This window comes from Hydra viridissima, unplaced genomic scaffold (genome assembly GCF_058129835.1).
Source record: "Hydra viridissima isolate aposymbiotic clone 2 unplaced genomic scaffold, HvirCarnegie_v1 scaffold_7, whole genome shotgun sequence".
NCBI lineage: Eukaryota > Metazoa > Cnidaria > Hydrozoa > Anthoathecata > Hydridae > Hydra > Hydra viridissima.
Genome location: NW_028324306.1, coordinates 14,020,242 through 14,034,528, shown reverse-complemented (window position 1 = coordinate 14,034,528; position 14,287 = coordinate 14,020,242). Strand labels below are relative to the sequence as shown.

At 30.3% G+C, this 14,287-nt stretch overlaps 1 protein-coding gene across 1 annotated transcript; it reads right to left on the bottom strand.

Annotated features, from left to right (window-relative positions):
* Positions 1–3,044: 3,044 nt before the first annotated feature.
* On the bottom strand, positions 3,045–9,721 carry LOC149886254 (uncharacterized). Its single transcript, XM_090094351.1, has 2 exons — positions 9,004–9,721; positions 3,045–4,324 (listed from the first exon to the last, which is right to left on the bottom strand). Exons 1-2 carry the CDS (start codon positions 9,719–9,721, stop codon positions 3,045–3,047), a joined length of 1,998 nt encoding a protein of 665 aa, XP_089950477.1.
* Positions 9,722–14,287: the final 4,566 nt, after the last annotated feature.

Sequence of the window (14,287 nt, the reverse complement as noted above, 5' to 3'; positions counted from 1 at the left end):
GCATTTGGTGCAAAAATACGCAAAGATCACAGCCCATCTATTTGCATACAGAACTGTACGTTAGGAGCTTTGAATAAAGTGTTTTACTGCACTTCATAACACCTGTTTGAAGATACTCCTTAATATAGCCTCAATTCTAAACTTTAACTCAGCACGACTAGTTTACTTGATAGAACAACAGTTTAACAGATTCTATAACTACAAAAGCAGTTGTAACTTATACAAACAGCGTGCGGAGTATTTGGTGGAGACAACCACTTTTTCTTTTTCAAGCTCCTTTTAGGTCGGCAAAACAATAAAGATTATTTTCAGGGAAATTTACTTCTGTATAAGAAGACCTAACACCCTAGTCATAGCTTATACGATTTATGCCAAATTTTTATAATTATATGAAGGTACTATATGCAGGTAAAATACCCAAGTAGCAACGTTTGTATGGCCCGACAATGGTCTGGTTCTGGCTGCGGAACATGAACGGGCCTGGCGTGCCAGACCTTGCGCAGTGCCGCCATGCACATTGACTTAATTATGGTCCAGGGCTGGCTAGCCGTTGCAGGCTATGGCGTTTCAACGGGCCACCACTGGCAAATGATTATAGGTCCTGTGCAAGCCCATAGATTAACCAGAGCTGAATCGCTGACGGGCCAAAAACAGTAAATCACTATTATTATAACGTTTCCCTTTATCAGTTTTATATATTGTATGTACATATCACTCAAATATGAAAACAAAGTTTTAGATTTCTAATTTATTTTAATTAAATTGTTAAAGCTTGCCATTTACATGCTCCTTGTTAATGGAATACAGAAAATAACATTAAGTTAAATCACTCTTTTTGATTTGTAGATTAAAAAAAAAAAATGAATATAAATTGCTTCATCAAAATAAAACCAAACTCAACAACAAATCCTATTTATAAACCTTATAAAGAAGAATTCGTTAACAAAAACAAACTATTTTTGACTTAATTATTATATTATACATAATGTAAATTATTAATATAATACATATGATGTAAATTATGACACAATTATAAAATATAATAAAAATTATTATATAAAAATATCAAAAAGATGTGATTTATATACATTTAAATTTCTTCAGAAATGTTTTATAAGGGTTTACTTATTTTACAATTTTTTTTAATAATTATTAATAAATTGTTTGTGTCATTATCAAATCCCTTTAAGAAACATTTAGAACTAAAATGCAAAATAAATCCATGTAAATAATTTAAGCCAGGTTGCAGTTGCAGCAATACTACCAACGATTGGTATTTAACAATGTTCAAAGCTATTTATCTCAGCAGACTTTTTTATGGCTCTTTGTTTTCTGCAACTGTTACGATCAGTTGCTCCTGCCAAATAGTGAACAATGGCTTTTTGGATGTCACTTTCGGATGGATCTTTGGCTGGACCATTTTTTCTTAATACTCCTGTGAACATACATCATCCTTCGTAATTGAATGAAACACATGATTGTCACTGGTGGAATTCAGCCGGTTTGCACCAGTACGGTAGAACCGGTTCCTAATATTTTTTGAGTTCGGTGAACCGGTTACAAACAAGTTAAAATTTAAAAATACCCGACATACTTCACTTATTGTAAACAAAAAATATGCATTTTTTTAAACTAATTAATAAACTGAACTATTATGTAACGAATGTAAATGTAACGAAAAGGTCTGATCTGATATTATTGTTATTTGTGTACTATATTATAAATATTTATATAATTCGTTTATTTTTGTTAATGTGTAATGTTCTGTTGCTGGAATTTTGGTCCGCAAACATTTTTTTATCCCTGACCAATATTATCGTTGAAATTTTTGGTCCGGCTGGATTAACTTTTGCGAAATATTTAAACCATCTACTGAACTTTTTTACTAATATTATATAGTGTTATACTTACTGTTATTCTTACTATTATTTGTGATTTCTGCACAAGCAATTAGTAAGTTACTATGTTGGCAGCTCCCAACAGCTGTAAGTTGGTTAGCAATTATCATTTTTAATGGCTTTGCAACATCTTCGCAAATGGCAGACGTGTTTTTTTAACGGCGAAGAAAAATAAAAAAGTTAAGTAGAAACTGATTAAGCTTTAATTAAAAAGTAGAAGATTGTTTGGAGAAAAAAAGATTATAAAAGAAAAGATCGTGTAAAGAAAAGAAAAAGGAAAGAGTAAAGAAAGTAAATAAGGTATTTCAAAAAGAACTTTTGTTTTAAAACGCTTCCGTGAAAATCTCAAAAATACCGGAATAAATATTTCTATTGCAAATCAAAAGATAAAATTGGCTGTAAGTTTAAAAATTAGAAGAGGAAGAGTAAAGGTATAAAACAAACAAGAAAATACACAAAAAACTGTTAAAATAGAAAAAATACAACTGCTATTAATGAAAAAGAAGTATGAAAAGTTTATCTAAAGATTGTATACTAGTTAAAATTATATCTTCTTATACAAACTTTGATAATAACTTATATATACATATTATACATATACTTTTTTCTTGATTTTCTTTTTTATGTTTAACTAACTTTTACAATAAGCAGTTAAGTACGAATAAAAATGATAGCTCTTGATCAAGAAGTAAATGTAATATATATATAACAAAATCAATACAAAGATCGCATGCTTTCGCTTCCCTATAATACAAGAAGCTGTTGCAAGAAACGCATTCTTCAAAAACAAAAAGCCATCACAAATAGTTCGTTGCATTAATAAGTAATGCAACACTGGCCCCCACTAAAGTGTCCTTATTCACTAAGGATATATTCTTTTCATCGATAAAGGTTTTATTTACATTGTTATTAATATCTGGAGCTTGAATAGGTTTATGTCCTTCTAATAGATATAATTTATTAAAAAAAGAAAACAATATTTTATATCTTACAATGACAGGATTTAAAAGTCCCAAAGGGTTGTAACAGCTAGCTATAAATTTTAGAATGTCTCTTTTTGTTGGGTTTAGAGTTAACAGTTGTAAGAAGTTCTTGAAACGAAAATATAAAGCAATCTTATGATTTATTCCATTTTAAGCCTAAAACTTATGATATATTGCGCGAAATAAAGTCATCCTCTTGAATCAAATCGCATAACTCTTTTGAGTTTGACTCAAACGTTCTCAGATTAAATCCACCTTCTTTTAAACATGATTTGGATTTTTTATAAAATCTAAGTCCTTCAGCAACAGAATCAGTACTTGTATTTAAATCATCTACATGAAGTGATTGAATAAGTTTTTTAACAAACTCAGGATCGCTATTTAGATAACGTTCTGCATGAGTTAGAAGTGTTGCAGACAATAAAAAGGGAGAAGATGTGACACCGAACAAAATTCTGCATAAACGATATGTACTTAATGCAGCTGAATTCAATTTAGTGTTATTTAAATCAAACACGTCATCATACCATATAAAACGTACAAAGTAACAGTGTTTTTTAGCAAATGATATGTTTAAAAATGCCTTTTCAATATCTGCAATGAAGGCAATTTGCTTTGAACGAAAACGTAATAACACTCCAAATAAAGTAGTTGTAAGAGATGGTCCAGAAAACAAACACTCATTCAATGAGGGACCAGTTATAGAAGAATTTGCATCAAAGACAATTCGAATTCTCGAAGTTTGTTTAAAATTACGAATAACTGGACGATGGGGTAAATAGTGAACATTACCAATATTGCTTTCAAATTTGAACACTCGTTCAATAATGCCCTTTGACAAATGATCTTTAATAATATGATTGTAAGATATAAATAAATTTGAATCTTTCATAAACTTTTTTTCTAATTCCAAAAACCTACTCTTGCTTAAATTGTAATTATCACCTAACACCGGATGATCTGATTTAAATGGTAACTCAACTTCGTACATTTGGCCATCAAACTTTACATTATTTTTAAACTGATCACCTATGACCTCATCAATTACATTAAACTTTGCATCGTCCCATAATGAATTAAACTCCTTTTTAATTGCTAATTGGCTATTGACAAATTCAGAGTCTATTTTTAAAGCATGTGTTGATAAAACAGTTGAATTATCTTCCCTATCCCTTTCAACAATCATAGGTCCACTAACAATGTATCCCACTTTTGATTTAATAGCTACTGGACCACTAATTCCTCTAATGACTTGATTTTCTATAAATTTCCAATAAAAATTAGCTCCAAGCAATATATCAACAGATAAAGTATCATTTAATTTATTATCATCAGCTAACCTTAGCCCTCTCAAATGGCTATAGTTACTAGAAGCAATACCAATGTGCTGTCCATTTAAAGGAGAGCAAATGTCTTTAACAAAGCATTCTATGACAGTGTAATCTTAATATAATTAGTACAGAAACGTTTAATGTTAAATGTTTAATGTCGTCGTATCGTCATTAGTTACTAGGCTTTGAAAGAGCGCGTTCTTAAAATGCACGCGGCCATCGGAGAGAGATCCATGAAGCGAGTTAAAACTTTCTTCCTTTTGGAATTTAATTATTAGTTTAGATATATTACATAAAGAATCATATGAAGATAAATAATAATTGCTAAGATCATCTTATAATTGAAGTAAGTATATAAAATAGTTATATATACATTTTTCTTAGATAAAGTAGAAAGGATTTGAATTTTTATTAGATAAAGTAGAAAGGATTTTAATTTTTAAATCGTTTATATTTTTTTTGTTTTAGTTTTTTTTTTTGCAGTTTTGTTTTTATTATCTTATTTTTTAGAAGGAAAATAGGGGTATGTATGTTATCTAAAGTTATACTAAAGCTGTTTCAATAAAATGGTTATTACTACATTGAAATTTCTGTGATGCTATTAACTATTTTTGTTCTTTTTTAAAAAATTTAGAAAAGTAAACTAAAATTTTGTGCCAACACTGACATGGCATGTCACATGTTATTGTATGTAAAGGTTAAATTTTGTTATGAGGTTTACTGTTCTTATGAAGAAAAAAAAGAAGGTAAAGAGTATTGTTTGTAAATATATATTTTGCATCTTTTTAAATTTTCTCGCATCATTTTTAAAATTTTTGTTTGCACACGTTTATTGTTTGCATATATGCTTTTTTGATATGTATGTGTATGTGGTAATAAGTGCTTTATAGTTGTTTTATCAATGTATTTTTATAATAATGTTTTTATAACAATGTAAAGTGTTTTTTTACTGTTTGTGTATGTTTTAATATGTGTTATATATTTGTTTTAAAAATGTATTTAAATATGTATATAAGGAATATATTTAACCTTATATACATATTTAAACACATTTATTGTGTTTATAGTTGGTACATATGTTTATATTATGTTGTTTCTGTGTTATCAAAGTGCTGTGACTTGGTAAACATCTACCTGAAAATCAATTATTGTATTTTAGAGAAGGAGCAGAACAAATGGCTTTAGATTGTGCAGCTCAACGTGATACACACTTAACGGAATAGTTTAAGTTAAATACTGAAAATGAAAGCGCACATTGCTATTCTTATGTAGACATTCCTTATCACTTTATATTTGATGATAAACATTGTAAATGGAAGGTTAGACAAAGGGGTGGTAATAAGGTGATAGTAAGGATGTATAAAGTTAATCCAACAGGAGAATTGTTTTTTCTCAAACTGTTACTTTTGCAAGCAAAAGGAGCAACATCTTGTGAGGATATGCTTACTGTTAATGGACTTGTCCTTGAAACTTTTCGTGAAGCATGTGTTTTGAAAGAATTGTTTTAAGATGACACTGAATGGCAGAATACTTTTTCTGAGGCGGTTTTAACACAGACGCCAAAGCAAATTAGACAGTTGTTTTCAATTATTTTGATCTTTTGTGAATCTGACAATCCTTTACATCTCTGGAATACATGCAAAGCTTTTATCATGGAAGATTTCATTCACCGCTCAATCCCATTTCTAATAGCTGAACAAGCTACTCCATCAAATTCCAAATATTAATCAAAGTGGTAAAATGCTGACTGATTACAATCTGCCTGCTATTGATGAGTTTATTGGCTTAAATCTAGAAAATTTTGATGAAAATGTTCAACAACTGAAATAGTAGAGTTGTGTATAAATACAACCAGCTGAAATAGTTAAATTGTGTGTAAAATGTTCTTTGCATTGGCAATTGGTGCAGAAGTTTTCATTAACTGAAAATATGAGAGTACAAGATGGGGAAGGTGAGTTTTCCCAATGGCTACTAAAACTTGGGAATGGAACAATACCTGTCAAAGAGGAGGATCCTTTTAAAGGATGCATTAAAATACCAAATCAGTGCATTATTAGAGAAAATGAATCAGTTGTTGAAAAGATTTTTGGAGATGCTGATCAAAATGATTATTCTAAACGCGTGATTTTAACACCAACTAATGTTTATTCATTATCAATCAATGAAGAAGTGTTTGAATGTCTGCCGGGTGAGGTCAAAATTTATTTAAGTGCTGATCAAATTGATACTGATGACCTTAATGAAAGAAATAATTTTCCTGTTGAGTTTTTGAACAGCTTAACTCCTTCAGGTATGCTACCTCATTGTTAAAAATTGAAAATTGGTTGTGTAATTTTGCTACTTAGAAATTTAGATCTCAAAGCTGGGTTATGTTATGGTACTCGGATGAAAGTTTTTGCTCTTAAAAATAATTATATTGATGCAGAGGTTTTGACAGGTGTTTCTGGTGGTAAATGGGTTTTTGTTCCTTGAATTCAGTTGGCTCCATCAGATTCTAATTTACCTTTTGTTCTAAAACATCGTCAGTTTCCAGTCAGATTGACTTATTCAATGACAATTAATAAGAGTCAAGGTCAAACATTTGATAGAGTTGGGGTATATCTCAAAAAACCGTGTTTCTCTCATGGTCAACTATATGTTGTATGTTCAAGAACTTAGGCATTTAATAGTTTGTTTTTCAAAATTGATAAACATCTCATTCAAGGTATTGTAGGTGAAAAGTGTTACAGAAATAATGTTATATTTTTTTTTTTATTACTTTAATATTTTTTTCATAGTTTTTGAAAAATATACCTGTCATTTAATATGTTTATATGTGTTATATGAAACCATATTTGTTTATAGCTGTATATATGATTAAATTATATTGTTGTTTCCATGTTTTCAAAGTGGTGTGAGTTGGCATTATATTGAGCAAGATTGATAACCTTGCCAGCCAGGCGGTGTACTTATAGCAGAGGTGTGACTTGGCAGCATTTAGTGTCAGGCGCTTTTACTGCTTTAGAGCTAGATTGTGTTGTCTCGCCTTTTTTAACTATTCTGGAAACACAATAATGTCTGTTAATGTTTAGCATAATGTGTATCGGAGAGTATGCAACCTTGATCTTTAAATCTAGGGTGTTTTAATGTCCTAAATTTGAAGTAATTGAATAACTAATATTGAATATAAAAATAAATATACTTTTATGTAGTTATATATTTAGTAAAAAGATAAATATATAGTTAACTTTAAATTGGTTTTCTAATTTTGCCTTTCATATTTTAATTTGGTTTGTTATTTTCGCCGGATTTTAGGATCAAGGGTGTAAATATTCTATTGTTATGTGTTGTTGTTGTGATGTTTTGTGTTTATAGACTGCTTGGCTTACCTTCACGTTGGTCTCTATTGTTAAAAATAAATAATAGGTAGTTTCATTATTGGAACTTACTGCTTTTATTTATTTACTAAAAGCCAACATTATGCTAAAAATGCAGTTTATATGTTAATTTGATTTTTTTTTTTTTTTTTTAATTTATTTTAGTATTGTTAATTCTTTGCACTTCGAAACGGATTTTATAGTTACATTTTCGATAAATGTTTATATTAACTGCCATGTCAAAATATGTTACTATAAATACGTAAATCGATTTTCAGTTTTTATGTGGTTTTTTTTCTTTTTTTTAAGATTTACGATTGACGCATTTATAAGATTTATAAAAAGAAAACCTAATTACCTTTTGTTTTAGATTTTTGTCAGTTAAAATGATATAAATAGATGCAATTAGTTCAATTTTTTTTTAATTTTCTCTATTTTATGCGTAATAATATTTGTTGTACGTAACTTAGGGGATCTTTTGTAAACGGGGGGTGAATATTGTAGTTTTGTGCATTTGTCAAATATCGAGTTACTTAAATTTTATAAGGTGTTTAACTAATTAATTAGCTTAGTTTTGAGGAAAGAAAAATTCTTATATATGTTAAATTCTTAAATCATTGTTTCACAATTTATTATTCTGGTAAAAGGTCTTCATCAAAAACTTGATTACTCTTAATAAAAATAGCTCTATTCTCCTGACCACCATTAAAGCAAAAACGGGGAAGGGAGGTCCTTTATTATTGTCAAAATATTTAAGAGAATTTAATTTCGAGTAACAAAACGAACTTTTAATAAATGGTAGCAAATTACCGTTTGTTAAAAACTGTTTAAACAAAGAGGCCATATATAAAAATGGTCAGATAAGTGCCATAAATAGTAATGGTTAAATGTTCAGTTATTTTTAATTTATTTAGTTGTGTGCATTTAACGTTTTAAAGACAATTTTCTTTTTTAAAGAAACATGTATCAAGGGGATACCAAAAAATTAATAAATCATGTATATTTAATATTACTCTTATTAATTAAAGCTTTATATTACTCTTATTAATTAAAGTTTATGTTATAAAAATATAACAAAAATATAGCTTTTTTCGTCAATTTAAAGCATGATGAAGTGTTATCATTTTCTGTCAGTAACTAAAAACGTATTGTTTTGAACTTAGTAATGTTGAGGAAAATGGTTCTGCCTTACACTGATATGACATATCTCAGTTTTAAATTACTCAATGTTATGTCATTGATAAATTATTTTACCTCCGCATACTTTTTTTTTTTAATTATACAGATGGTTTAATTTTTTCAATTTGAAGGCGTTTTTCTAAAAGGGTAATAGTAATGGTTTCGAAACTTTAAATTGTGGAAAACAGCCACCAAAAATTAATAGACCAACCATAACCCGTATTACGGGTTGCTTTTTGCTAGTAACTATAAATACTTTTGACACACAACCTAACTCTGTCTAAGACCTCTGAAATGCTACCATGTCCAAAAGTCTTGATATGGATTTCTTTTTTGCACAATTTAAGTTTGGGACATGCTGATGTAGAAATATAGCTGAGCTGCGAACAATTATCAAACAGGAGTCGACAGGTTGCAGATTGGGAGCGGTCTTCATTTTCAACCAATACTAATGCAGTTTGCAGCAAAACAGCTTCAGTCTGAAGTATAGAAGCACTGGCAACCGAGGTTAAATTTGTATTTTGTTTTTCATTGTTAGATTTTGCATAATCCTTTCGATTTTCATGATCACAAATTGAAATATGATGTAAACCACCACATTTAAAACATTTAAAGGAAGAAGGGCATTGATGACTAAAATTTCCATCACAAAGGCAACAAAAGCATCGCCTTTTCTCGCTCAAAATCTTCTTTCGAGTTGTAACATTTGTAATAACTTGACATTGATGTGACTTGTGGTTATTATTGCAGAAAATATATGAAAGTTGAGTAGCAGTAGAATCATTTTTATTAAAGGATATATTATTAACATGATAATTATTTCTTACAAAATAGATTGATCGCCTTTTATTTGATGCTCCAGTAGAATGAAAAGTACTGGTTGTGATTGGTAAACTAGAAGGTTCTGAAGAATTGCTACTCTGTTCACGTGCTCTTAACTCAGATTTTAGTACTTTAAGGGGGAAGTACCCCATAAATTTAGCAAAAATTGAAAAAAATTTTTTTGTTTATTTTGGAAGCAAAAATTTATGAAGAACACAATAAAATAAAGAGATCTTGTAAACAATGTCAGAAAAGTGGAGTAATTTCAATTTTTTGAAACATACTCATCACGTTTAACCATAGCAACGCACATAGCAACGAAAAAGCTTCTGCTTTTCTGCTTATTTCAGAGGCTCACATAAAGTTATAAACCTGCCTATAAAAAAAGTTTTATCTACTTTGTTTTTACTTTATTTATCTACTCTGCTTAAATTAAATTTGACTCGGTTGCCTCTAATTATTAAAGTTTTTAACATTCCTAAAATGCAAATATTTACTTTGTTTATATAAGTTGTTAAGTGTAATAAGGACATATTTTATCAAATTTTATTTAAAATTAATCTTAATTATGGGAAGAAAAGATAGAGTCAAGCAAAGAACTAGAGTTACTGGAAAGAAAAGATTGTTTTGTGGTAACCAAAACACTTTATCATCACCAACATTAATTGCAAACTCAAAAAAAGATTCAGACATTGATACTAGTTCTTCAAGATCAGCCAGCAAGGTTAAATGTATGAGAATTGATATTCCTAATAAAAATGATGAAAAAATAAATCGTTACAGAATAATTGATGTTGAAATTTTAAACACAATATTTGAATCTTTATGTTGTTCACAGTGTATTAACGATTATAGCTTGGTATTAAAAGAAAATTTTGTGAAAAAAAAGGATATGCTTCAAATTTAATATGTTGCTGCAGTGTTTGTGGATATAGAAAAGGTTTCTATACATCTAAAGTTTGTAACCGCACTTATGATAATAATTTTCGTATTGTATATAGAATGAGATCAATTGGGCAAGGGTATTCAGGACTTGAAAAGTTTTCTGCATTAATGAACCTCCCAAGTCTGACGAGTAAAAAAAATTACAATGGTTCTGTAAAGCTTATTACTGATGCTGTTACTACAGTTACTAAAGAAACAATGCTTGAGGCTGCAAAAGAAATAAAAGGTAATAGCAACAACATTGTTGATACTGGAGTTTCAACTGATGGAACTTGGAAACGTAGAGGATACAGTTCACTAAACGGAGTTGTGACAACATTGTCAATGGATAATAGAAAAGTGTTAGATGTTGAGTCAGAACAGTTAACCAAGCACCAGGGAAATATACATCAAGTTTGTGCGATAATCAAAATCAAAAACGTATTTTTTTAGCTGGATATAAAAATCTAAAGTCATCCAAGAATCGGCGAAAGATTCTATGAGGGTTGTCAAATGCATCAAAGGACAAATATGAAAACTTTGAATGAAGTCAGTATGCTCCTGGGTCATTCTGAAACTTTATTTTAAACATAATTTAGTTATATTTGATATTTTTTGTGAAATTTAAAATTTTTTTTCTTCTGTTTTTTCGTTTTTCTCAAAATAAGGTTTTTAAATGCCCCGGCTGTGATAACTTTGGAACCGCTTGGTGTTTAATGATAAAATTTTCAGTAATTGTCCTATTTTATACCTTCTGTGATTTGAACCTCCACTTTTATGAAATACTTGACAGAACACGTTCTACGTCTATTTCAGTTGCCTAATTTTGACCAAAATTCATTAAATGACGATATATTTGCCCCCTTAAAAAACTAACTGTCATATTTTTCATAAAATTTTAGGTTCAGATCACAGTTCAAAGTATTAGTTAAAGGGAATATGTAGTTCTTCGGATAAGTTAGCCGGGGCATTAACTGTTTTTTGGTTATTTTTTCAATATTATCTAGGTTACCATGGCAGCAAAAAACAATTTTTAAAAATTTTCATTCTGAAATATAAAATTTTGACATTATATATTGTTTAGAATCAATTTTACTGTTTCAGCATGAGTTTTAACATTTTTGGGGTACTTCCCCCTTAAGCACATTTCTTATTTCCCAAGTTTCATTATCATTTAATTTACGACTGATAATTAGGTTAAGTTCATCAGGTAAATTCTCGAGTAATACTGGGATCAACAAAGGACCATACATTGAGGAATCAATTCCAAGGTTTTTTAAACTACGAACCTGGATTTCAATAATATCTAAAATTCTTCTTAAAGAATTGACATTTTTTATGTTGATTACACGCTCTAGAGATAAAAGCTTTTTCATGTGAGAAGATATCAATGTTTGTTTATTTGAAAAACGATCTTTCAAACTATCTAATGCAATTACATAATTATCATTGGAAAGTGATAATCCTTTAATTGCAGATAATGCTTGGCCTTAGACTAAGTTTCGTAAATATGTCATTTTTTGAATATTAGACAGTTCTTCATTTTGGTTAAAAGTACAGTTAAAGTTTTCAAAAAATGAATACCAATTTTCTGCTTTGCCATCAAATGGTTCAATATATAAGGAAAAGCGGGTTCTAGCGCATTGATACTTTTCCATACTTAATGATGCTAAAAAAGGTTAACATTTCATATCGGGTTCTGGCGCATTGATACTTTTCCATACTTAAGGATGCTAAAAATGGTTAACATTTCATATCGGGTTCTAGCGCATTGATACTTTCCCATACTTAAGGTTGCAAACATTGATGCATTAGTGAACATTTCGTGTTTTGAGGACAAACTTAAGATGCTAACGTTTTTCATGTTGTGTATTGGTCATAGTTAATAGGCAAGAAGAAGTATAAAAATAATCATGTTACTTCTATACCTTGATCTAGTAACGAAGTTCTTCAAGATGTCTATAGTGTTCAAGCTTAACCAGTCCTTGTTTTGTAGTGTCCAATGGCGAAGGTGCTGTGATCATTGAGTAGTATTCTTTTATCGTCGTTAGCGCTGAGTGCAACTTTGTTGATTTCTTCAGTGTAGACGTCATGATGATGAGATCTGAAAACGTTCATGTTTGCAAGTTGTTCATTTCCGCTCAATAAGCATACGTAGTAATGTTACCACAAGGTGTTAATAATGCTTTGAAAGTCAAGACCTTCATTCAATTTTTTCAAGACGTAAAGACACAAGTGACCGCAATAAGAGGTATTACCAAACTGCACTTTTTCGCTGTTGTAATAAACGGGACTCTTCAAATAGTCAACCAGTTCAACAAGAGGAGGTTGAGCGTAAGAATCAAAGCTGTATTTTTTATCACCGTCTTTATACCAGCACACCCAATGAAATCCTCCAGTGCTTGAATCACCTGTGTTTGCAATACCGCATTCTTTACTTCTTGGTTTTTTCGGTAACTCGTCTCTTACATGAACACCTCTAAAGTTTTTTAATTTTAACTGTTTAGCAGCCTTTATCAGTTGAAAGTTGGTTAAGGCCTCGTTGGGTAAAACAATTCCTTCTACGTTGATCATTTTTTAAAATTTGTTAAAAAGTTTAAATTAGAGAATGGAGCCTAAAATGGGTATGCTATTGAAGGGTAAATTGGGACCGAGAAGTAAACCAGAACCGGAAACAAGAGTGCTTACAAGCGTACCGAGCAAGGGGAGTAGAGCGCCGATGAAACCTCCTGTTATTTTATGTCCTTTTCCAGTTTTAACAAAGAGTCCTTTTCCAGTTTTAATGAAGAGTCCATCGCCTTGGGTATTTCCAATCCAAGGTTTTAAGAATAATCCAGAGCCAAATTTGGCTATTTTTATGCCTTTTCCATCTTTGCTCAAGTAAAATGTTTTGGGTTTATTAGTTTTAGTTGCAGAATCTTTGCTTGTGCGATTGACACCTCGTCCAGCAATAGAATCAACCATAGCTGAACCGGCAGATGAAGCGAGTCCACCCAATAAACCTTTTGCAAGTACTGGAGCTGCACGAGATGCAAGGTAAAAGAGCCCCGATGAATCTTCCTTCTACTTTTGCGTTGTGTATGAGTCGTTTTTTGCTGAGTTTAAGCGTGACACCTTTTCCGTTGATGTAGGCTTTTCTAATTTGATCGAGTTGTGTGTTAGTGACAGCGAGAACATATTTGCTGTTCAAGTCTTGATGAGTGAGTTTAATGCTAGCAGCAGTTTTGTCTTGAATGGCTTTTTTAATTTTGTCAGCTTGTCCTTGCGAGATGTTAAGTTTAATGTTTTAATACATTTTTAAGTGTTGGAAAATTATTTATTTCACTTCTCGAATGTGATAACGGATCGTAATGTCCTCACCGCGAAAATCGATTAAATCTCCATTTTGATCAATGATGCGAGTAACCATTGTTGATATTTCGAGAAGTTTAACAGGAAGATAAATTAAATGCGTAGGTCCTTCGATGATTTTGTAACCAGGGTTAACATTTGGGTAAAAGGAGTAGATGCAATTGAGTTGGGTTCCATTAATATAGGATGATCCGATAACGTTGTTAACAATTCTGATGGTGTTGGAGCTTAAAATTTTAGCAATATGATCAGACTCGTATTCAGAATTGGAGTTTAATTTTCTTTTAGTAAACCCTAAAACTGAAGCGATGCTGTTCTCCACGTCAAAGTCAATCAGATAATTCATACCAAGTTTAATGGTTGATTTTAAAGTATTAATGTTGATTCCAATTTGAAGGCTGTTTGGAGAGTAGTTAATTTTATTTGCAATGATATAACTTCCA

What these genes read in the sequence shown, in the direction of transcription:
- LOC149886254 (XM_090094351.1), bottom strand. Translation starts at nt 9,721, where the DNA reads ATGGGGTACTTCCCCCTTAAAGTACTAAAATCTGAGTTAAGAGCACGT. An exon ending in AGTTAGGTTGTGTGTCAAAA is followed by an intron (nt 4,325 to 9,003) that starts GTATTTATAGTT and finishes AATTATATTAAG; the next exon opens with ATTACACTGTCATAGAATGC.